This window comes from Chiloscyllium plagiosum, chromosome 7 (assembly GCF_004010195.1).
Source record: "Chiloscyllium plagiosum isolate BGI_BamShark_2017 chromosome 7, ASM401019v2, whole genome shotgun sequence".
NCBI lineage: Eukaryota > Metazoa > Chordata > Chondrichthyes > Orectolobiformes > Hemiscylliidae > Chiloscyllium > Chiloscyllium plagiosum.
This window is the reverse complement of record NC_057716.1, coordinates 117,671,617-117,696,362: the sequence shown is the minus strand read 5'-3', so window position 1 is coordinate 117,696,362 and position 24,746 is coordinate 117,671,617. Positions and strand designations below refer to the sequence as shown.

The 24,746-nt window shown below is 43.1% G+C and overlaps 1 protein-coding gene across 1 annotated transcript in view; it reads right to left on the bottom strand.

The window, feature by feature from the left end:
* The window catches only part of vwa8 (von Willebrand factor A domain containing 8), a 340,247-nt gene that overhangs the window by 56,947 nt on the left and 258,554 nt on the right, over positions 1–24,746 (bottom strand). The window contains 2 exon segments of the mRNA XM_043694451.1: positions 9,179–9,335; positions 17,559–17,667. Coding sequence (XP_043550386.1) covers positions 9,179–9,335; positions 17,559–17,667 — 266 coding nt within the window.

The window sequence follows — 24,746 nt, the reverse complement described above, 5'->3', positions numbered from 1 at the left end:
AATTAAGGAGAATCCAAAGGGGTTTTACAAATATATTAAGGACAAAAAGGTAACTAGGGAGAGAACAGGGCCCCTCAAAGATCAGCAAGGCGGTCTTTGTGTGGAGCCACAGAAAATGCGGGAGATACGAAATGAATATTTTGCATCAGTATTTACTGTGGAAAAGGATATGGAAGATATAGACTGTAAGGAAATAGATGGTGACGTCTTGCAAAATGTCCAGATTACAGAGGAGGAAGTGCTGGATGTCTTGAAATGGTTAAAGGTGGATAAATCCCCAGGACCTGATCAGGTGTACCCAAGAACTCTGTGGGAAGCTAGAGAAGTGATTGCTGGGCCTCTTGCTGAGATAGATGTATCATCGATAGTCACAGGTGAGGTGCCGGAAGACTGGACGTTGGCAAACGTGTTGCCACTGTTTAAGAAGGGCGGCAAAGACAAGCCAGGGAACTATAGACAGGTGAGCCTGACCTCGGTGGTGGGCAAGTTGTTGGAGGAAATCCTGAGGGACAGGATGTACATGTATTTGGAACGGCAAGGACTGATTAGGGATAGTCAACATGGCTTTGTGCATGGGAAATCATGTCTCACAAATTTGATTGAGTTTTTTGAAGAAGTAACAAAGAAGATTGATGAGGGTAGAGCAGTAGATGTGATCTATATGGACTTCAGTAAGGCGTTCGGCAAGGTTCCCCATGGAAGAGTGATTATCAAGGTTATATATCTCATGGAATACAGGGAGAACTCACCATTTGGGTACAGAACTGGATCAAAGGTAGAAAACAGAGGGTGGTGGTGGTGGAGGATTGTTTTTCAGACTGGAGACCTGTGACCAGTGGAGTGCCACAAGGATCGGTGCTCGGTCCTCTACTTTTTGTCATTTACATAAATGATTTGGATGCGAGCATAAGAGGTACAGTAAGTAAGTTTGCAGATGACACCAAAATTGGAGGTGTAGTGGACAGCGAAGAGGGTTACCTCAGATTACAACAGGATCTGGACCAGATGGGCCAATGGGCTGAGAAGTGGCAGATGGAGTTTAATTCAGATAAATGCGAGGTGCTGCATTTTAGGAAAGCAAATCTTAGCAGGATTTATACACTTAATGGTAAGGTCCTAGGGAGTGTTGCTGAACAAAGTGCACTTGGAGTGCAGGTTCATAGCTCCTTGAAAGTGGAGTCGCAGGTAGATAGGATAGTGAAGAAGGCGTTTGGTATGCTTTCCTTTATTCAGAGTGTTGAGTACAGGAGTTGAGAGGTCATATTGTGGCTGTACAAGACATTGGTTAGGCCACTGTTGGAATATTGCTTGCAATTCTGGTCTCCTTCCTATTGGAAAGACGTTGTGAAAATTGAAAGAGTTCAGAAAAGATTTGCAAGAATGTTGCCAGGATTGGAAGATTTGAGCTATAGGGAGAGACTGAACAGGCTGGGGCTGTTTTCCCTGAAGCGTCGGAGGCTGAGGTGTGACCTCATAGAGGTTTAAAAAATTATGAGAGGCATGGATAGGGTAAATAGGCAATGCCTTTTCCCTGGGGTCGGGGAGTCCAGAATTAGAGGGCATAGGTTTAGGGTGAGAGGGGAAAGATATGAAAGAGACCTAAGGGGCAACTTTTTTACACAGAGGATGATACGTGTGTGGAATGACCTGCCAGAGGATGTGGTGGAGGCTGGTACAATTGCAACATTTAAGAGGCATTTGGATGGGTATATGAACAGGAAGGGTTTGGAGGGATATGGGTTGGGTGCTGGTAGGTGGGACTAGATTGGGTTGGGATATCTGGTCGGCATGGACAGCTTGGACCGAAGGGTCTGTTTCCAAGCTGTACATCTCTCTGACTCTATGGTCCTGATTCCTTAACTCAATTTGTTTAACTGAGTTGCCAGCCAATTCTTGTAATAACACGACTGCAAAAGAGTAAGCCATTCAGCCTCTTGGGTCTGTTTCACTTACCCTTATATCATTGATTGTGTGTGCTACAAATCCATTTAGCTGCCTTTGCTCCAGATCCAATTCTCCCCTTGCCTAACGAAAATGTCCCCATCACAATGATATTAGAGTTTGGACTTTGAACTGAGGTGTGTAGATGCTACTAGGAGCTGCTAAAGAATGAGTTTGATGTCATTCAAGTCATCTTGAGATTCAGTGGGTAGTCTCTCAGCCAGCAGTTCCACGCTCAAGTCCTACTCCAGGTCATGTTAGCCATAGACATAGTTCAACATGTTGATAATCTGCGTGCTAATTTCTTAAAACTTCCCCACTTGTCTCCAAAAGGATATTTCCCTTTCAGTGATGGTACAAACTGAAGAAACTCATTCAATTCTTTTCAGATAGACATATAGAATGGAAAGGGCCTTGGAAATGATGGTAAGAGTTTTGCTGACTGTGCCCTTTGGGCTGAAATTATTAAGGCAGTGGTAAGGCAGTGGTATTGTGGTAATGTCAGTGGGCTCATCACCCAAGACAAAGACGTGAAGACATGGGTTCAAATCCTACCATGGCTGATGGTGGAATTTATATTCAATCAACTATTAAGTTTGGAATTGCAATCAATTTTCAGGAATAGTGACATTAATTGCTGTAAAACCCCATCTAGTTCACTAATGCCCTTAAGGCAATCTATTGTCCTTACCTGATCTGGCCTTATATTACTCCAAACTCGCAATATGATTCTTAATTGCCTTTGAGCTGGCCCAGCAAGGCCCAAGGCAGAAATGCTGGCTTCGGCGGGTCGGTGTGGACTTGTTGGGCCGAAGGGCCTGTTTCCACACTGTAATGTAATCTAATCTAATCTAATCTAATCTAATCTACTCCAAACTCGCAATATGATTCTTAATTGCCTTCTGAGCTGGCCCAGCAAGGCCCAAGGCAGAAATGCTGGCTTAGCTCTCTTCAAAGAAAAGAAAGGTCGCAAAATGGCTCAGTGGTTAGTTCTACTGTTTCATAGCATTAGGGACTCAGGTTCAACAGATCCTCTCGATGGAGTTTACATGTTCTCCCTGTGTCTGCAGAGGTTTCCTTCAGGTGCTCCGGTTTCCTCCCACAGTCCAAAGATGTGCAGGTCAGGTGGGTTGGCCATGCTAAATTGTTTCATAATGTCCAGGGTGAGCTACTTATGGGAAACTTGGAGATGCAGGGGTGGGATAGGAGTCTGGGTGGAATGCCATTCATAGGGTCGGTGCTGAATCATTGAGCCGAATGGCATCTTTCATCCTTGGTGGGATACTATGATTCAATGAAAGAGTAATTTGTAGTTGATCAATAGGAGCAGCTAAGAGTGGAAGACATGGGTATAGTATTCAACAGATCTTCCACTCAGGATATTTGCAGCGATATCATAAAACAGTTAAGGGTACTGATGAAGTTTCTCAACATCCAAATCCTCTGACTAAATGCTTTGCTCAGGCCGATGAATGCAATGCAGCACTCTTGGTGCTGTTTGCATTTTTTTTTATTTTCCTGGCAACAAAGACAATCTCAGAGCTTCTTCTGGAATGTCTGAAGTCACACTTGGTCTCTGGCAAGATTCCAACAACCAGAGGAAATTGGCGATTCAGAAGAATGTGTGCCAAGTCTTTCCCTGCTGTGTACATAGGGGCATCTCGATAGTTTCCACAATGTGAGTTATCTCCCTTCAAGAAGATAATTACAATAAAAAATTTAGAGGGATACATTGAATGTGTTTGAGTAGGAAAGAGTGCACTGCACACTTGAGTAAGAAATGGAATTGTGGCACACATAATCATTAGTACAAGGGAAAGTGAAACAGCTTAAGTGGCTGAATGGCTTATTCTTGCTTCTCTGTTACAGTTTATTGTATTTGAGAATTCAATGCATACTAAAGCACTTTATGTTTGAGTATGAAAGGAGTTTACTGTGTTTGAGTTTTAAAGGTGTTAAGTATTAAAAGGGTGCACTGAATGTGGTTTGAGTATTCAAGTGATTTAATTATGTTGGAGTATTAAAAGGTGCACTGTTTGTGTATTAAAGGGGTTTACTGTGGTTGAGTATTAAAAGGATACGCACGATGCTACAATGGTGTTAGCTTTCTGGAATGAGATAATAATGTACAAGATGACACTAAGTCAAGTCCACAATTAGTATATCATCCTCAGTTGATACGAAGAATTCCCAGGATTAAGTAAGAATGATCCTGTAGATGACAGAGCTTACATGACAAGCTTCATGAATAGCTACAGAATATGAAACAGAGCTGTTTTGATTTTATTACAACGAACAAACTCTGTATGGTCTTTTTAAAACTCACTCTCAGAATAGACTGCACTTATATTTTCCAGCATATTCAATGTTCATTGGTTGTGTCTATGGTTGGTTAGATGTTTCGATATTAAGCAATAGCTTTTTGAGTGGTTTAAAAAGCAGATGTGCCGAGTTCACAATTCACTGTAGACTTTGTAAATAGCTTCTTTCATGCAGCAGAATAATTCACAGAAAATCCTAAAAGTGAAGTGTTGATCCTGACAAGAAATTGGAAGGATTTCATGAGAGGACAAACAAAGGTCTGTTCACACATTTAATGTGCCATTCCCAATGAAAATGAAAAAGGTTTTCGGAAATCCTATACTCAAAGTTGTTTACACTAGAAAGAAGCTTACATGAGGCCCTCCGAACCATGAACCATTCTGATTTGGAAATATACCGCTGTTCCTTTGCTGATGCTGGGCCAAAATCCTGGAACTCCCTCCCTAACAGCAGTGTGGGTGTCTCTTTATGTAGTGGATTGTAGCAGTTCAAGAAGACAGCTCACTACCACCTTCTCTAGGGCAGCTGGGAATGAGTTTTAACGGCTGGCCTAGAAAGAATATTAAAACGGGTCTGTCATTTGCTTTTTCTTTTTCCTTAACTCTGACTAGTTCTAATGAAAGCTCATCAATCTGAAATGTTTACACTGTTTCTCTCTCCACAGATGGTGCCTAATCTCCTGAGTGTTTTCAGCACTTTTTGTTTTCATTTCAGATTTCCATTTTCTGCAGCACTTCTCTTCCACAGTAAGTTCTATTTATCTTGGTTACAAAGTTCTGTTCACACGTTTGGATGGGCCATACACATTTGGAGACTCCATTCTCTGTGGTGGGGCAAAGCTGCTTGTTGGAGTCAGCCTGGAACAGTGATGATCATGTGTCCATGTTTGGAGACACAGATTGATAGTGAGTGAGTCCAGAAGTTGATGAAGGGGCTGCACATCAGTAATGTAAAGGAATGCAAGAATACAGCATAATGGAATGGGTGGCAAAGTGAAAGTTGAGGAAGAAAATGGACAGTCATTGCTTCTTTAGGAATGTGCCAAAAGATACCTTTGAGTTGCCTCCATATTAGAACATAAGACACAGGAGCAGAAATTAAGCCATTCAGCCCATTGAGTCTACTCCGCCATGCAATCATGGCTGATAAGTTTCTCAACCCTATTTTCCTGCTTTCTCCCCATAACCTTTGATCCCTTTGACAATAAAGAACCTATCTGTCTGCGTCATAAATATATTCAATGACCTGCCTCCACAGCCTTCTGTAGCAGTGAATTAAATGTTGTGAATGATAGTGGATAACTCTTCATTTGGCAGTAATATTAATGGCTCAGTTGGCAGGGATCTCAACTGAGTTGGAGGTTCTGGGTTCAGATCTCAATCCAGAGACTTAAGTTCAAACGTAGTGTGGTACTGGGTGCCTGGTAAACAATCTTTCAAAACCAACACAAAAATGAATCTCCATCTGTTTCTCGGATGGACCCAGAAGATTCAGGATGGTATTTTGGAGAAAGGCAAGGCAACTGTGTAGTGGTTTGAGTCACTCAACTGACATCGTCAGTAAAGAAACCTGATCTTTATCACATTGCTAATTTTGAGATCTTGCAGCATGTAAATTACATTTCTTAAAAGAACAGGTACTGATTAGTTAGCTCAGTTGGCCACTGTCCCAGCTTTAATCCATGTACTGGCTGTAATGGTTTATGCAGGCCCGACTCCTCACCTTCTATAAGTTTGTAGAGTGCTGCCCCTTCGAGATAATCAATAGCTTTTCTCTAATGGAAAGAGATGCCTATGGCCCTTAGTAGACTGTGGCAAATTAGCTTTCACCGTAAAAGTAATATTTTTATTTACTCTTTCATTGGATGAGGCAAGATGAGCATTTTTTGCCTATCCCTCATTGTCTTGAACTGATGTGCTCACTCGGCCGTTTCAGACGGCAGCTAAACATCCACCACAGAAATTACCGGAGAAACACAGCAAGCCTGGCAGCTTCTGTGGAAAGAAAGCAGAGTTCAAGTTTTGTCTCCAGTAACCCTTCTTCAGAACTGATAGCAGATAGGAAAAGATGGTGTACAACTGAAGACTGAGGGTGGGGAAGGAATGAATGGATAAGCAAAGAGATGGAGCCCAGGGAGAGAAAATTTATGGAAAAATTAATGGATGCTAATGGGGACCATAAATATGTGACTTAGGCTGAAAGCAGTCCGTGTGGTGATAGGGCCTAGAACGTGGGAGCGAGTCAAGGACATGGGTACAGAGTGCTCAGGTTCTAAAATGATTGAACTCAATGTTGAGTGCTGAAGACGGCAGCAAGATGAGATGTTGTTGTGAAAGCTTCACTGGAGCATTGTAGCAAGCCCGAGACAAACATAGTAACTGGAGGCTCAGGGTCATTTTTGCAGACACAACATGGGTGTTCTGCAATGTGTTTGCCCAGTTTGCATTTCATCTCCCCAGTGTAGAGGAGACTACATTGCGAGTAGTGAATACAGTAGATTTGATTGAGTGAAGTGCAGGTAAAGTGTTGCTTCAACTGGATGGTGTGTCTGGGGCTCGTGGATATTGAGGAAGGAGGAAGTAAACGGGCAGGTGCTATTGTGACTGCATGCTGATAGGGAGGGGAGGGGAATGCATGTCTGGTGCTAGCATCATGTTGGAGGTGGAGTAAATGGTATCTTTTGATCCTTTGGACGCGGATGCTATTAAAGTGAGGACCAGGAGGACCGTATCAGTGTTATGAGAGGGAAGAGAAAGGATATTCGCGTTCCCCATCACTTCAGCTTTCATGACTCAATACTGAATTCTTAGAAATACTGAATACTTTTATCTTAGCCTGCGTGGCACACTTTCCTCATTCCTGAAGAAGGGCTTATGCCCGAAACGTCGATTCTCCTGTTCCTTGGATGCTTCCTGACCTGCTGCGCTTTTCCAGCAACACATTTTCAGCTCTGATCTCCAGCATCTGCAGTCCTCACAATTTAACATAGCCAATACTGAATTCAACAATTTCAGGGCCTGAACACGCTTTCTGAAGTCCTTTACCAACCCCCACATCACGATGGTCTGCTTTCAGCACGCCAACCCATTCTCACGTACATACAGTCCCTATTAACAGTTTATCTTTCTTCCTCATTATCATCCACCACTTTGTCTGCCTAACTGTTCACTCCTTCCCCACCCCATCTTCAGTACACATTACCACCTTTTCCAAAAAATCATAGAATCCCTACGGTGCAGAAACGGGCCATCCAGCCCAACAAGTCCACACCGACCCGCTGAAGAGTAACCCACACAGAACCATTCCTCTACTCTAGTACTCTACACGTACACCTGACTAATGCATCTAACCTAAACATCCCTGAACACTATGAGCAATTTAACATAGCCAATTCACCTAACATGTACCTAACATCTTTGGACTGTGGGAGGAAACCTGACGCAGACACACAGAGAATGTGCAAACTCCACACAGACAGTTGCCCAAAGCCAGAATTGAACCCAGGTCCCTCGCACTGTGAGGCAGCAATGCTAACCACTGAGCCATCATGCTGCCCCTGAGAAGAATCACTGGACTTGACACATTAACTATTTTTTCTCTGTAGATGCTGCCAAACCTGCTGAGTTTCTCCAGCAATTTCTGTTTTTGTTTCAGATTTTCAGCATCTGCAGTTCATTGATTTACACAAGAGTTAATTATGCTGTATTAGCCTGATGTCACATATAGACTGAATACAGATGGTCGATATCCTTCTCTGCAGGAATACAGTTGGGTTTTTAAGATAATTAATGATAGTTGTCATGGTCTCCATACTGAGACTAGCTTTTGTTTCAAGGTTTTCTTCATTCGGTTTAAATTCCACAAACTGTTGTGGTGGAATTGAACACAGAGCATTAGCGTGAGCATTTGAATATTCAATGATATCCGAGTTCCCCATCACGTCATCAACTGTAAGGGACTCTGGGACACTGTAAGGCTGTGAATTACGCGACATAAATGCTAATTCTTCCTTTCCTCACGTAGAAGTGGATTAAAATGAGCTCGTGCAGAGGACAAAGTTAAATGACATGCAATCCCTTTCTAGGACTCCCCACTTGGAAACATTCTAATCTTGGTCATACAATCACAGGATGGATGGGTATCAGTGAGATCTGAAGCTGGTGGTGGAATCAGACAGAGTCACACCAGGCTGGGTCTTCCGAGCAGACAACTTGAGAATAACAAATGACAGAGGTATGGGAGCTCTCTTTTATTCTTTATCTAGCTTTTTATTTCCAGAGTTGCTCAACAATGTGGAGGGGCTAAAGTAAATTTCAAATAAAGGGGTGTTTACTTATTCCATCAATTTGACAACAGCTGAACAGTCTATGCTGGTATTTATGCTCCACATGAGCCTCCTCCCCAACCTAGCTTTAAAAGTACCTATTTTTAATCAATACAGTGATTCCCTGGGCAACAAGTTGCACATCGTCACCAATCTCAAGGTAGAGAGGTTTTCTTCTGGATTGCCTGTTGGATTTATTAATGGCTATTCTATATTCATGAACTCTGTGTCCCCCACATTTTCTCTGCATTTCATTAAGAGGTGATATGGAAAGCTGTTGTGACAGAATGCATAATTTCTTCATAAATTTTCTCTTTTTCCCATTTTTTTTTTATCCTTCACCTTCTCTGCACCCTGCCTCACCATCTCTTTCTCCCCACTTCGGCCTGTTCACTCCCAATGGTTCCACAAGTGAGTCAGGAAGGGGAAGAGTAACAGTGTGAATTCTTACTCTCTATTCAATATGTCACCTTCCCTTGAAATTGCAGTTATTTCCAGGCTGAAGACATGAATTCGCTCCTTTAATTATTGGCATGAATTAAAAAAGAAAGACACGGTGTTCTGTTATGATGACAGGCTCAGTGCACCCACCTTTCCTTGAAGGCTTTCTCAGCCATCGCTCTTGCAGCTCTTTTCACTTCTTCTGGCACTGCGTCCTTTTCAGCCTGTGACACTTGGTACACTTTGTGCCCTGCATCCAAACGATAGGGACCACCTTTCCCACCTAGTCCAGCAGTGTCTCTTCCACCTGGAATGAAAGACAAGCATTGATAGTATCTGAAAAGGGGGAGTATGTGGTGGAATGACAATAGATAAAATGTCCCTTTGGTGAGCCAGTACAGACATGATAGGCCAGATTGTTTGGCAAGGAAACTTCATGTGCAATTATAAATGAAAATGCAGTTGCTTACAGTTCAGCTTGGCAAACAAAGCTCTGTAAGCCAGCTCATCGCTTTATGTTGCTTTGGTCATCCATGGAGATGGATTGGATTTGGGTGACGATGGGTTTGGATATGCCTTTTACACTTTCTGTATATGCCTATGCTACAAGCTTGAAGGGCTGAATGATTTTCTTCCAATTCAATGACACTGCTTATCTACAGTCCCCCACATTATACAAATGACATCAGTTGGCTCACTGAGTCTCCTGTTCGTTTTTTTTATTTCCTTCATGGATGTGGGTGTCATTAGCTGGACTAGCATTGATTGTCCATCCCTAGTGGTGGGAGTGGTGAGTTGTCTTCATGAACCACTTCAGCCCATTTGGTATAAGGACAATTTGCTATTGTGGAAGAAGTCCCAAGATCTTGATCAGAGACAACGAAGGAACGGTGATCTATTTCCAATTGAGGAAGGTGAGTGGTTTGGAGGGGAACATGCAGCTGGTGGTGTTCTTTTGTATCTGCTGTCCTTGTCAGTGAAAGTGGTCATGGGCTTGGAAAGTGCTGTCTAACAAGCCTTGGTGAATTTCTGCAGTGCATCTTGTAGATAGTACACACTGCTGCTACTGAGTGTCAATGGTGGAGGGAGTGGATGTTTGTGGATGTGGTGCCAATCAAGTGGGCTGCTTTTTCTTGAATGGTATTAAGCTTCTTGTGTGTTGTTGGAGTTGCATCCATCCAGGCAAATGGGGAGTACTCCATCACACTCCTGACTTGTGCCTTGTCGGAGTGGACAGGCTTTGGGGAGTCAGGCAGTGAGTTAGCCGCTGTGGGATCTGATCCTCTGATTTGCTCTTACAGCTACTGTATTGATATGGTGAGTCCAGTTGAAATTCTGATCAATGGTAACCCCTAGGATGTTGGTGTGAAGGAAGGGTAGGCAGAAGGGAAGGAGAAGGCAGGGAAAAGAAAGAGGAGGAGATGGAGGAAGGGGAGGGAATTGAATAAGTTGGGAGAGATGAGGAGAGAAAGTGGAAGGGGGAACTGGAAGAGAAAGGAGTATGGAGAAACCGAAGAAGGCAAGTTTAGAGAGGGAAAGAAAGTTGAGGAAAGAAGGATGGGGGAGATGGCAGATGGGATTGGGATGGAGGTATAGAGATTTGGAGGAGACTGAGACAAGGTGGGTGGAAGGAGTGGAAGAATGGAGGGTAGATTGGAAGTGAGTAGGGAGCAGCAGGAGGTGAAGGGGAGGAGGAAAGGGAGGGAGGTGGTGAAAGGAAAGCAGATGCAGAGGGTCAGAGGAAATGAAAGGAAGAGAGAGGACAGTGAAATGTGGAGGGGGATAGGGTTAGAGCAAGAAGTGAAATCAGTAGGTGCAACCAGGCCATTGTGAAGGGGGCCAGTGTAGAAGGTAGACTGGAAAGTGTAGGTGGGTTTGGGTGAGAAAGGAGGAAGAGGTAGAGATGTCAAAATAGTTAGGAGGAAAACTGGTGGAAACATTGTGAGTGATCAAAGCCATAAACCTATACCCTATTGTCGTCCAGTGCATCAGCAAGCATCCAATGGTAGAGACCCATCACAATAGCAATGTCCCTTCAGGATAATATGCCTCTACACCTCAGTGAATCGGAGACCTAATAGAGGCAAAGAGGTTTTGGGCACCATGTAGCTCAGTGGATAGCCCTGCTGCCTCACAGCACGAGGGACCTAGGTTGAATTCCAGCCTTGAGTGACTGTCTGTGTGGGTTCCCACAGGGTACTCCAGTTTCCTCCCACAGTCAAAAGATGTGCAGGTTAGTTTGAATGGCCACACTAAATTGCTCCATAGTGACCAGAGATGTGCAGGCTAGGTAGCTGTGGCAAACTGGGGTTAAAGGAATGCTCTTCGGAGGATTAGTTCAGACTTGATGGGCTGAATGGCCTCTTTCCACATTGCAGGTGTTCTGTGATTCTATGGTTTGTTTGATTTGGGGAATCACAGAAGTAATGCTAATGGTTTCAATCAAAAAGGGGGGTAGAGGAATTTCACAATTAAAAATGATGTTGAAGATTGGAAAGCAGGTCCATCATTATTTAATGATGGATGGATGGGGAAAACAGGGAAATACAGTTTGCGAATTATGTGGGGCAATGGGGAAAGATTAGAGCAGTGGGATTAGTTTGAGATTTATCCAGGATTATGGAGGAAGAGTTTGACTCAAATGACAGTGCTACCAAGACAGACTGCTAAGATCGATGTCAAACTGTTAAATCTGGGTTTACTGACTGATACTGTTAAGTTATCACAAAACAGGAGAGTAATTTCAGGTGAAGTATAGATGCACATTAAAACACCAATATTCACAAAGCTGAAGGCCAAACTGCTTCATTCTCTGACTAACATTACAAAGACGATATTGCACCCTCAGCCTCCCATTTCTCCGATAGGTACTTGCTGTATTTGCTGATTAAACATGTTGCAGCAAGTTGAGTTTTATCATTAGAAAATCAAATACACTTTTAACAGTGTGGGTCATTATAAAGGAGACGTGACAACCAACCTCTCTGGATTGAAAATGTCCCATTGTGAATGTAGGGTTTCACCTTCAGGTATTGAGATTTTCAAGGCGATGTTAACTTTATTTCTTACTTTTCCTACTTTTTAATGTTATCTTTTCTTATCTATTCCTCTCTCCATACCTGAGAGGAGATTAAATACATACATTCTTGTGTATTCAATTTCCTCCTCAATCCTTGCCCTGTTTATTTGACATTCCTCCAAACTGACTGGTTAGGGAGGTATCCTAATGTTTGGCCCATGCCCTCATTGTCCCGTTATTCTCTAGAAATTGTCCAGGCTGAAAGATGCAGCAGCAAGTTTAACTAATGGTATATGCTATTAGATACCTTGCTACAGGAAAACCTGGTCCAATAACAACTTGCCTATAAAAAATGCCCCCACCAGTGTTATGGAGCTAGTTAAGACTAATTAAATTATCAGAATTTCTGCAGTGTTTATACTACAGGGATTGTGTCTCCTGTACCATCATTAACAACACGTCTGTGAATAATTATTTGCCTATAACGAGTAGTATAAAGACACTTTTTTGAGTGGCCTCGCTCTAATTGTAACTTACACTCTTCCACACTGACAAATTTCATAGGAGCTCCTCCTACACTTCAGGCAAGTGTCTGAGTGCCTCTCATAAAAACTTAGCAAATCGACAATAATGCACAGCGCAGGAACTAAAAAATTCACCAACAGGCTGGACAGAAAAGTGTGGAAAATGAGCTGCTGCAGAAGAATACTTCACAACAACAATTCATGCACTGCTGTATCAGATATTACTGAAGAGTGTTCTATTTTGCATGAGTGCCTTGTTCCAAATAATGAGTGGAATAGAGAGAGTCAATAGCCAGAGACTTTTCCCCAGGGCAGGATTGACTGGTACGAGGAGTCATAGTTTGAAGATATTAGGAGGAAGGTATAAAGGAGACGTCAGATGTAGGTTCTTTACACAGAGAGTTGTGAATGCATGGAATGCGTTGCCAGCTGTGGTGGTGGAAGCAGAGTCATTGGGGACATTTAAGCGACTGCTGGACATGCACATGGAGAGCAGTGAGTTGAGGGGTGTGTAGGTTACTATATTTTACATTAGGATTAACCTCGGCACAACATCATGGGCCAAAGGGCCTGTTCTGCGCTGTACTTTTCTATGTTCTACGTTTGAAGGTTCAAACACATGGGATCCACAATTTGTTTTCACACATATCTCCACACTCTGTCAATTCAGCTTCCTTTCATTGATACATGACTGCTCTCTTTTTCTCCCTTTTCAGGGACAGTCAAAAACTAAAAGGCATTCTGTTTGTGAGATTCATTTTATAGAGTTGGAAAATTTAGTTGCCTTTCAAAATTAACTTTCCAGCGCCAGCACATTGCTATCATGGAATCAAAATCAGTAGGGCCTGACTTGCAGCTTGCAGACAGATCATGCTGAGTCAAGACTAGTAAAAACAAACACAAGACACAGTTAACAATCACCACAAAGGTTACTTTCATTCTTATGCATTGATGCTGTACATAATTGTTTCTGTTTTGTGACAACACTCTGTTTAAAGTGCGAGAAGGCAGAGGGAAGTGTAAGCCAGCACCCATTGCTGGAAGATGCTCACAGTGCTCAAGGAAGTGACTGTCACTGCTCAATCTGAACTGAAAACAAAGAATGCTGGAGGTCACAGTGGGTCAGACAGCATCCATGGAGAGAGAGAGCAACCTAATGTGTTGATGACTCTTCATCTGAGTTAAAGTGAAGTGTGGATGGGATAGCATTTATGCTATAGTTTGGGGAGGGGGAGGTGTGGGTGAGCCCCCCCCCATTCCCCGCACTTCAACCCCTCCACGACACCATCAATGCTGCCTCCTGCACATTTCACTTCAGCTCAAATGAGGAGCCGTCTAGACTCAAAGCATTAGCTTGCTCTCTCTCCATGGATGCTGCCTGACCCACCGTGATCTCCGCGAGCCAGGCAGCATCTTCAGGACTTCCTAAAGAAGGGTTATGTATACCTGAAGCGTTGACTTCTCCACTTCCTCATTCTGCCTGGCTTGCTGTGTACTTCCAGCCTCCTGCCTATCTACTTTGGATTCCAGCATCTGTAGTTATTTTTTGTCTCTACCACTGTGATCTTCAGTGTTTTTTTCAGTTCAGATTCCAGCATCTGCAGTAATTTGTTGCTCAATCTGAGATGGATTCTAGGGCAGACTCAAATCTCTTACACTTCAAAAGGCCTTAAATGACCTTTTTCTTGTTTCCTTCAATAGAAACAAGCCCGTTATCTCAAATGTCTTCTCATAACGATCTGGGGAATCTGCAGCCTTTTTTTCTCTACTGTGGAAAGTGGCACTCAAACTGTGGCCGACCTTAACTGTGTAACAATAGGTTTGATGTTTTTCTCAGTTTATCTGGATGAGAGTGAGGACTGCAGGGTGGATAAAGTTACAGACCATGGTACTGTCTTGGAGGAAGACATTCAAGCAGTAGAGGACAGTATAGTGAGGGAAAGTGACAATGTTCTCTGCAGCCAAGAGCGAGAAACATTTACAGCAGGAAGGGTAAGATCCAATGGTCATGGTTCATGTTGATACCTATGACATATGTACAACAAGGAAAGAGGTTCTGCTGAGCGAGTATGGGAAATTAAAATGCAGACCCTCAAAGGTAATACTCCCTGAGCTATGTGCAATTGTCTGAAGACAAATGTCATCCACAATCTCAAGGTATATTGAAAAGGTAGAATGAACACATGTGCCCAGAGCATGAGCCTGGGCCTCTGGATTACTATCCTGTGTCATTATCACTATACTTACACGTCACCAATTTATGGTAAATTCAACCCATGCAAAGTATACCGGCATGGAAGCCTTCAAAGCAAAGGAAATGTGCAAAAGCTAACCTGAGGGTGACAATCCCAGGGCACCACACTTTACCAGGAAGACAAGACTGAGCCATTTACACAACTGCATGCTGCAAGCCACAGTCATAGAGTGATGCATTATAGATCATTTCACGGTGAGTACTTGCAGCAAAAGATGCTGCCTACCTGAAGCACATTGTACATCCAACTGTGCTCCTGCTCAACCCCATCCCTCACTTTCTGTCATAGAGATATACAGCAGGGTAACAGACCCTTTGTTCCAACTCACCCATGCCGTCCAGATATCCTATATAAATCTAGTCCCATTTGCCAGCATTTGGCCATATCTCTCTAAACCCTTCCAATCATATACCCATCCAATTGCCTTTTAAATGTCATAATCACACCAACATCCACCACTTCCTCTGGTAGCTCATTCCATACATTCAACACCCTCGGCATGAAAAAGTTGCCCCTTAGGTTCCTTTTATATCTCTCCTCTCTCACCCTAAACTTCTGCCCTCTAGTTTTAGACTCCCCCAACCCAGGGAAACAACCTTGTCTATTTACCCTATCCATGCCCCTCATGATTTTATAAACTTCTATAAGGTCACCCCTCAGCCACCGACGCTCCAGGGAAAACAGTCCCAGCCTGTTCAGCCTCTCCCTATAGCTCAAATCCTCCAACCCTGGCAACAGCCTTGTAAATCCTTTCTGAAACCTTTCAAGTTAGGAGGGAGAACAGACCAATGTCTTGTGTAGCTGCAACGTGACCTCCCAACTCCTGCACTCAATGCACTGACCAATAAAGGCAAGCATTCCAAACTCTTTCTTCACTATCTTACCTACCTGTAACTCCACTTACAAGGAACTATCAACCTGCACTCCAAGGTCTCTGATCAGCAACACTCCCCAGGACCTTATCATTAAGTGGAGAAGTCCTGCCCTGATTTGCCTTTCCAAAATGTAGCACCTCATATTTGTCCAAGTTGAACTCCATCTGCCACTCCTCGGCCCATTGGCCCATCTGAACAAGAATCCAATTGTACTCTGACGTAAACCTTCTTTGTTGTCTGCTATACCCCCGATTTTGGTGTCACCTGCAAACTTACTAACCATACCTCGTATATTCACTTCTGCTGAAACCTTGTCCCACGATTTTTGGTTTTGGTCCCAGAGTTGTGTACGTTGTATGACTGAATCTCACTGCAAGTAACGTTTCCCAGTGGAAATGCCCAAGTTTGGATGGTGAATGTTTGCATGCCGCACACCATAGGGAATGATGTGACCGCAGGCACCTTGCACACAATGTGAGTAAATTATTGACAGAGCATGTAAAGGCATTGGGATGAGATGAGCATTTCCAGAATGGCAACCTGCAAATAGTGCAACGTCACAGGGATCAGTGCTGGTGTCACAATTATGTACAATATGTAGAAATGACTTGGCTAAGGAAAGTGAATACAATTTAGAGAAGTTGGTGGATGACAAAAGAAAAAGTGGGAAGACAAGTGGTGAGCACAACACAAAAACTCCCTGCTGAGGGATCTGGACAGGTGAGGTGTGTGGGCACATTGTTGGCAGATGGAATACAATGGGGGAAATGTCAGTTTATGAACTTTGGCAGGACGAACAGAAGAGTTGAATGTTATTTAAATGGAGAAGGACTGCAGAGAGCTATGAGTGATTTGGGAGTTCTCATCCTTGAATCACAAAAATCTAGCATCTAATTTGAGCAGATAGTAGGGAAGGCAAATGGAATACTGTCCTTTATTTCGAAGAGAATGGAACATAAACGTGGGTGGTCTTGCTTAAAACTACACAAGGCAGTAGTCAAACCACAGCTGGAATACAGTCAACAATTTATTGGATCCCTTCTCTAAACCAAGATATACCGGCATTGGAGGCAGTTCAGAGAAGCTTCACTAGGCTGATCCCAGATGTGGGACTGGATGATGAGGAAAAGCTGAGTAGACTGGGCCTGTACTCATTGGAATTTGGAAGAATTAGAGGACCCTTACAAGAAACCTACAAGATTCTTATATGCCCTTTATGGGGTAGCTGTGGAAAAGTTGTTTCCTGTTGTGGGAGAGTCCAGGACCAGAGGGCATAACCCCAGAATAAAGGGTCACACTTTTAGGTCGAAGATGAGGAGGAATTGCTTCTCTCAGAGTGCAGTGAACCTATGGAATTTTTTTCTTCAGAGTGATGTAGAGATTGGGTCATTATTCAAGGTTGAGATAGGCAGATTTTTAATCAGCAAGGGTTTGAGGAAAAGGCAGGAAAGTGGAGTTGAGCCATGCTTTCATTGAATGGTGGAGTAAACTCAATGAAATGAATGGCCTATTTCAATTAATGTGTCTTACGTTTTTATGCAGTTAAGATTCAGATCAATCATGATATAATTGATTGGAGAAACTGGCATGAGTGGCTGAATGGTTTCCTGTTTCTCAGAGGCAATCAGGAATAATTCCTCTTGATGACAATGGATCACTCTAATGGAGTCTGACCGCTGCTATTACCAACAACGATTGTGATGCTGGGAGACTTTGCTTCAATAGTGAATACTCATCAAATGTTGATCAGGAACTGAGGATTTTAGACTGCCTCTGTTTTAATTTGCATTATCATTACATTGTATGCTATTAATATTTTTATTTGTTTAGAAAACAAATCCCTTATTCCTTACTTACCAGTTCCTCCTGCCCATGTATTGCCCCCAACATGCGGGGTGTTATCCACATCAATTCTTCCATGTTTAGGGGCAGTCACATCCAATCCACTGTCCCTCTCTACTGTAATCTGAAAGGACAAAATATTGCAATTACTTTTCCCTCCTCTATGAGAAGAATTCATTAAGCTGAACAAACCCATTCCTTTGGGAGGGGATCAACTTTACTGTGCACTATCACACTCTTCTTTCCCTCAGGAGATAGTAGTCTTGCTTCACAGTTAATGTCATGTGGGTTTCAGAGAACATTCCGGACACTAGGCTGACCATCCAGTGCTGTATTGAGAGGCTAATGTACCATTAAACATTTTTCTCGTGTTCTCTTAGGAGGCTGTAAATGACCTGTTGCATCATTTAGAAGACAAGGAAGGGAGTTAACCCCAGTGTTCGACTAATATTCACCCTCCCATCAATTTCTTGTAATTGTCGCATTGCACTTTATGGGACTTCTTGGTGAATTGACCTCTATGCTTTTTTACATTACAATTGCAATAACATCATAAAAATAATTAATGTGCTGGAAAATGTTATGGAATGCTCTGAAGTTATGAAAAATACTTTATGAATGTAAGTCTTTATTTCTTCATCTTTTCGACTGATCTAGACTAAAAGCCATGATTGGTTAAGGATTGGAAATTTTGAAAATCAAGAGATAGGAAAAGATACAAAGGGCATGGACTTCCTTTATCACCAGTTGTGGGTGGTCCAATGATGAAGTGACTTCAGACATATAACATGAAATTATGGAGACAAAACTGACTTGGTCTTGGACATGGATACAAAACTGGCTTGGTTACAGAAGAGTAGCAGTGGAAAGGTGTTTTTCAGAATGGAAACGTTAACTAGTGCTGTTCCACAAAAATCACCCTCAGGTCCTCTGTTGTTTGTAGGATATAGGAATGATCTGGAGGAAAATGTGGGTGGTCTGATTAGTAAGTTTGCAGATGACATGAAGATTGATTTGGAGATGCCGGTGTTGGACTGGGGCGTACAAATTTAAAAATCACACAACACCAGGTTATAGTCCAACAGGTTTATTTGGAAGCACTAGCTTTCGGAGTGCTGCTCCACAATCACCTGATGAATGAGCAGTGCTCCAAAAGCTAGTGCTTCCAAATAAATCTGTTGGACTATAACCTGGTGTTGTGTGATTGTTAGATTTGAAGATTGATAGAGTTGCTGACAATACTGACGATTATGAAAGGATACAACAGGATAAATCGGTGACTTGGGGACAGAAATGGCAGATGGAGTTTAATCCAAACAAATGTGTGGTGATGTATTTTGGAGGATCAAATTTAGGTGTGATACAGACTGAATAAAGGCAGAAGGTTTGTTTTTTAGTTCAGTTAGAGCATGATAATTGGCACAGCCTCGGAAAGATGAAGGACCTATTCCAGTGCTATATTTATCTCTTGTTCTTTTGAAATAGTAACAGCAGCACTGCACAGTATGAAGTGTAACAGGGAAGTATGCAATAGAGAGAAAAGCTATTCAGTTCACTGTGTTGGGGTTGGCATTTGAAAGGCCTCAGTACTGCCAACTGGTCATACTCCCCTGACAATGGAAAAACGTTTCCAGAGAATCCCTACAGTGTGGAAATGGGCCATTCAGCCCAACAAGTCCAACATCGACCCTCCAAAGAGCATCCCACCCAGACCCAACATCCCTTCCCCTATCCCTGTAACTCTGCATTTCTCATGGTCAATGCAACTAACCTACATATCCCTGAACACAATGGGCAATTTAGCTTGGCTAATCCACCTAACTTGCACACCTTTGGACCATGGGAGGAAACTGGAATGCCATTGGAAACCCACACAGACACGGGGAGAATTTGCGGACTCCATAAAGACAGTCCCCTGAGGGTGGAATTGAATCTGGGTCCCTGGTGCTGTGAGGCAGTAGAGTTAACCACTGAGCCACCATGTCGCCGTTTCTGTCTACCTACTTTATCAAATTCCTTCATATTTGTGATTATTGTGCTGAACAAAACTCCTCTAAACCTCTGCTTAAAACGTCAATCAGAAAACTATTCAAATTCATCCTCTGTTTCATATTCAAACCATTCACAATAACAGAGGGGACACAATCTGATATTCCCACTGAGAAACAGCATGGACCACTGCCTCTCTCACAGACATACTCTCCTTCATTCAAACACTCAAATACAAACTCTTCCTGAAACAGTGGGCTGGACTGTCACCCTCACGGCAGGTAGGAGCAGTTGGGAAAATTTCCAGCTTCAGGACGGTCCGGCTCTGGAAGCAGGATTTTCAATGCAGGTGGAAGCCAGGCCAGCTGACTGTGGAGGAAGTTTGGATGCAGCCCAAGGGGATGTAAAATGCTGAGGTCAGATGTTTAAAAGGCCTTGCTGTTTTCGGACGTGGTTCTGGCTATAAAACAGAAGAGAAAACGCTCTGCAGTCCTCCTCTTCCCCCACACCCCCATGACTCAACTACACCACCTCATGACCCCAAACATCTCCATTAGTCCATTAATTAAACATAGTCCATTAATCCACTCATGCCAAGTTATGGCCACTTGAATAATAATTTTGAAAAAGTATTAATTCTAAACTGCTGAGTCTTACGACATGCACGAAAATTCAATTCATAGAAGACAGTTCACTTCGGAGAACTATATTTTGTGTAAGTGCATTCGAATGTACTGGGGAGTGTTGGAGAAATAACTCCAATTAAGGTGAGTTGCTTCCTAGTTGCTGTGGGGAGATTCCTGCCATTGGGATCAAGTAATGTGGATCAATCCTGTATAAACATTGTGCTGCTGTGCTCTGGGCAAGTTGTTCCTCCTCAGTCGGATGGCACAGCTCACAAGCAGAACACAAACATAATCCTGGTGGTCATGTAGCTTGATTGGGTCGCCTCAATTCCTGATATCTTGCTGTCAACAACTACTCCTTCCACAGCGTGTGTCCCTCGCCAAAGAAGATTCGAAGAAGATTCCCTTTGGCCCATCAGGTCTGTACCTCCAAAGCTACTCTAAATTTACAGAAGTGCCATATTCCGAGAGTGGGCCCATAGCCTTGAATGTGATTGTATTCAAGTACATCTTAAAGGGTTACCTGCCTCAACTACCCTCCAAGATAGAGCATTCTGAATCCCCATCAGAATCCCCATATTTTTCTTCTCATCCCCTCTACTTTCACCTTAAAATTACACCCCCTTGTTCATGACCTTTCAACTAAGGGGAGCAGCTGCTTTCTACTTACCCTGTCTATGCCGCTCATAATGTTATCCAACTCAACATTCATGTTCCACAGATTCCTTCCTGGCAGACTCCATATTTTTCAGTTGATGACTGGACTGGTTGATGTATGGTTCCTGCTTTGTTTGGGCTGCTCACGACTCAATCTAAGCTGATCACACCATGATCTTCTCACTGAGTGGCTAAAGATTTATGACTGACATAAATCTATTGACATTCTGTCAGATACACATTAGAATCACATTCAACTGAACACTCCATATCCATAACAGTTTAGTTACATGCCATTCAACACAAGAACAAGAGCCTGGAAAACAGTTTGCTCTTCCTAGGATTAGTCTTTCACATGATCTTGCCTGAGGTCTGGTAGCCCTCAGGTTAAATCACAATAACAATTTTTCATACAGTGATGGGCAGAGCTTTACCTTGTGACAGCAATTCACCCTTTCAGGTCCTACTTTTCTGACACAACGGTTACAAAGTGAAGGGTGTTGTTCCTTAAGAACAGAACATAGATCAGTACAGCACAGTACAGGCCCTGCGGCCCACGATGTTGTGCTGAGCATTTACCTGAAATTAAGATCAACCCTCAATTTACTGCTGTTCATGTACTTGTCCAGCAGTTGCTTAAATGTCTCTAATGTCTCTGACTCTACTGGCAGTACATTCCACGCAGTCACCACTCTCTGCATAAAGAACATACCTCTGACATCTCCCTTATACCTTCCTCAATCACCTGAAAATGATGACCCCTCATGACAGCCATATCTGCCTTGGGGGAAAGTCTCTGGCTATCTCCTCTATTTATACCTCTCATTACCTTGTACACCTCTATCAGGTCACCTCCCTTCCTTCTTCTCTCCAGAGTGAAAAGCCCTAGCTCACTCAACCTCTCTTCATAAAACAAGGCCTCCAATCCAGGCATCATCCTGATAAATCTCCTCTCCACCTTCTCTAAAGCATTGACATCCATCCTATAATGATGCTACCAGAACTGGACACAGTATTCCAAGTGTGGTCTAACCAGGACGCTATAGAACTGCAGCAAAACCTCGCGGCTCTTAAACTCAATCCCGCTGTTAATGAAAGCCAAAACACCATACACCTTCATAACAACCCTATCAACTTGGGTGGCACCTTTGAGGGATCTATGTACATGGACCCCAAGATGCCGCTGTTCTTCCACACTGCCAAGAATCCTGTCTTTAACACTGCATTCAGCATTCAAATTCAACCTTCCAAAATGAATCACTTCGCACTTATCCAGGTTGAACTCCATCTGCGAGGAAAAAGTGAGGACTGCAGATGCTGGAGATCAGAGCTGAAAATGTGTTGCTGGAAAAGCGCAGCAGGTCAGGCAGCATCCAGGGAACAGGAGAATCGACGTTTCGGCCATTCCTGAAGAAGGGCTTATGTCCGAAACGTCGATTCTCCTGTTCCTTGGATGCTGCCTGACCTGCTGCGCTTTTCCAGCAACACATTTTCAGCTCTGAACTCCATCTGCCACTTCTCAGCCCAGCTCTGTACCCTGTCAATGTCTTGTTGTAGCCTGCAACAGCCCTCAACATTATTGATAACACCACCAACCTTTTTGTCATCAGCAAACTTACTAACCCAACTTTCTGGATGCATGTTTGCTCAGTGAGCTGGAAGGTTCATTTTCAGATATTTCATTTCCATACCCGGTAATATCATCAGTGAGCCCCCAGATGAAACACTGGTGGTATGGCCTGCTTTTTATTTATGTATCCCTGGGTTGGTGATGTCATTTCCTGTGGTGATGTCATTTCCTGCTCTTTTTCTCAGAGGGTGATAAATGGGATCCAAGTCAATGTGTTTGTTGATAGAGCTCTGGTTGGAATGCCATGCTTCTAGGAATTCTCTCTGTTTGGCTTGTCCTAGGATGGATGTGTTGTCCCATTGTCCCAGTTGAAGTGGTGTCCTTCCTCATCTGTATGTAAGGATACTAGTGAGAGAGGGTCATGTTGTTTTGTGGCTAGTTGATGTTCATGTATCCTGATGGCTAGTTTTCAGCCTGTTTGTCTAATGTAGTGTTTGTTACACTTCTTGCAAGGTATTTTGTAAATGACATTAGTTTTGCTTGTTGTCTGTACAGGATCTTGCAAGTTCATAAGCTGCTGTTTTAGTGTGTTGGCGGGTTTGTGGGCTACAATGATGCCAAGAGGTCTGAGTAGTTTGGCTGTCATTTCCGAGATGTCTTTGATGCAGGGGAGAGTGGCTAGCGTTTCTGGACGTATTTTGTCTGCTTGTTTGGATTTGTTGCTGAGAAACAGGTGGACTGCATTCATTGGGTACCTGATCTTTTCGAATACACTGTGTAGGTGATTTTCTGCTCTGTGTAGTTCCTCTATGCTGCAGTGTGTGGCGGCTCATTGAAATAATGGTACTCATGGGTACAGAAACAAGGTGGGTAAATGGAATTTTCACATTCATCAGTCAGGATGTAAATGAATGATGGAATGGGGCTTGGGAGACTAAATGTGTAGAAACAGGCCCTTTGGCCCAGCAAGTCCACACCAATCCTCCAGATCCATTCCCTTATTTCTCGACATTTCCCCTGACTCATACACCTAACACCAGGGGCAATTTAGCATGGCCAATCCACCTAATCTTCAGCCTGTGGGAGGAAACTGGAGCACCCGGAGGAAACCCACGCAGACACAAGGAGAATGTGCAAACGCCACACAGTCATTCGCCCAAGGCTGGAATCTAATCCGGGTCCCTGGCGCTGTGAGGCAGTAGTGCTAACCACTGAGCCACCGTGTTGGGATTCCATGATCGATATGGTCAATGTTTCACTCACCAACTCTGCGTTCTATGCCCTCGGTATGAAAGAGCAGTTCATGCTCTGTGACCTGAATGCCTTGAATTTAATCTCATTTCAGATATCTCAACCCCTAGGCTGTCCCATTAAATCATACTTTAATACATGTCTGCTCAGCAACCTGTGGGTTCATCATTTCCAACAGATGTAGCATAGCAGATTTATCATGTTTAGAAACTCCACTTCCCAGAAAAACAAACTAAACAAATTTCTTTCATCTACTTAATCTACCCAAAAGATGAGTGATGGGAGAGTGGTGTGTAGATTAAGAGGGATGTTACATACGACAATACAATGGTGCTCGGTCAATACTTTTCAAAGGTGATGCTTTTGACATAGGAATGGTTATTAAGTTTTTCGCACATTTTCAGATAGCTCAGAGTCTGGTTAGAAAAACAATAATTATATTCCCTTACCACACTGCCAATTGATTTAAACTTTGCTTACATTTCCTGCATCACTCAAAGCTGGCGTGAAATGGTTACATGAAAAGGAAATGGTTTCCCTAACTACTGTTTTGGCTTCACATTAAAGATCGCACACTGCCTTAAAACTGATCTGAGGTGGGGCCCTTTCTTCTGAACACCACGGTCCTGAGCTCACAACTGGAACGCAACCTGCATACGCAGTTTCCCAGCATGGGTTATCAGCAGCTGAAACGGCACATACGAGGGATGCATAATTGGAACATTTACCCGAAAATGTTCAAAAGGATTAAACTCGGCTTTTCAGATGAGAAAAGAAAAATTGCCTTTGAAAGAAAACATAAGAATCCACCTCTCATTAAATATTGCCTTTCACTTGGCTCCAGCTTTCTCCATCTTTTGGAAATGGAGGCATATTACTTTGTTGAAATGCAAGTGAACATCTGGACAAATGGAAATCTGGAGAGAAGCCAGTAAACCGCACGAAACACACAAAACGATGCACCAGCATATGGACACAAAACTTACATTTCTGAACTAACTAATGTAGCACAGAGTGCTGAATAAACTCTGACAAAACTTAAGCCCAAGTCGCCTAAAGAGATACGAGGACAAGTGACCAAAGCTTGGTCAAAAAAGCAAGTCTTTTAAG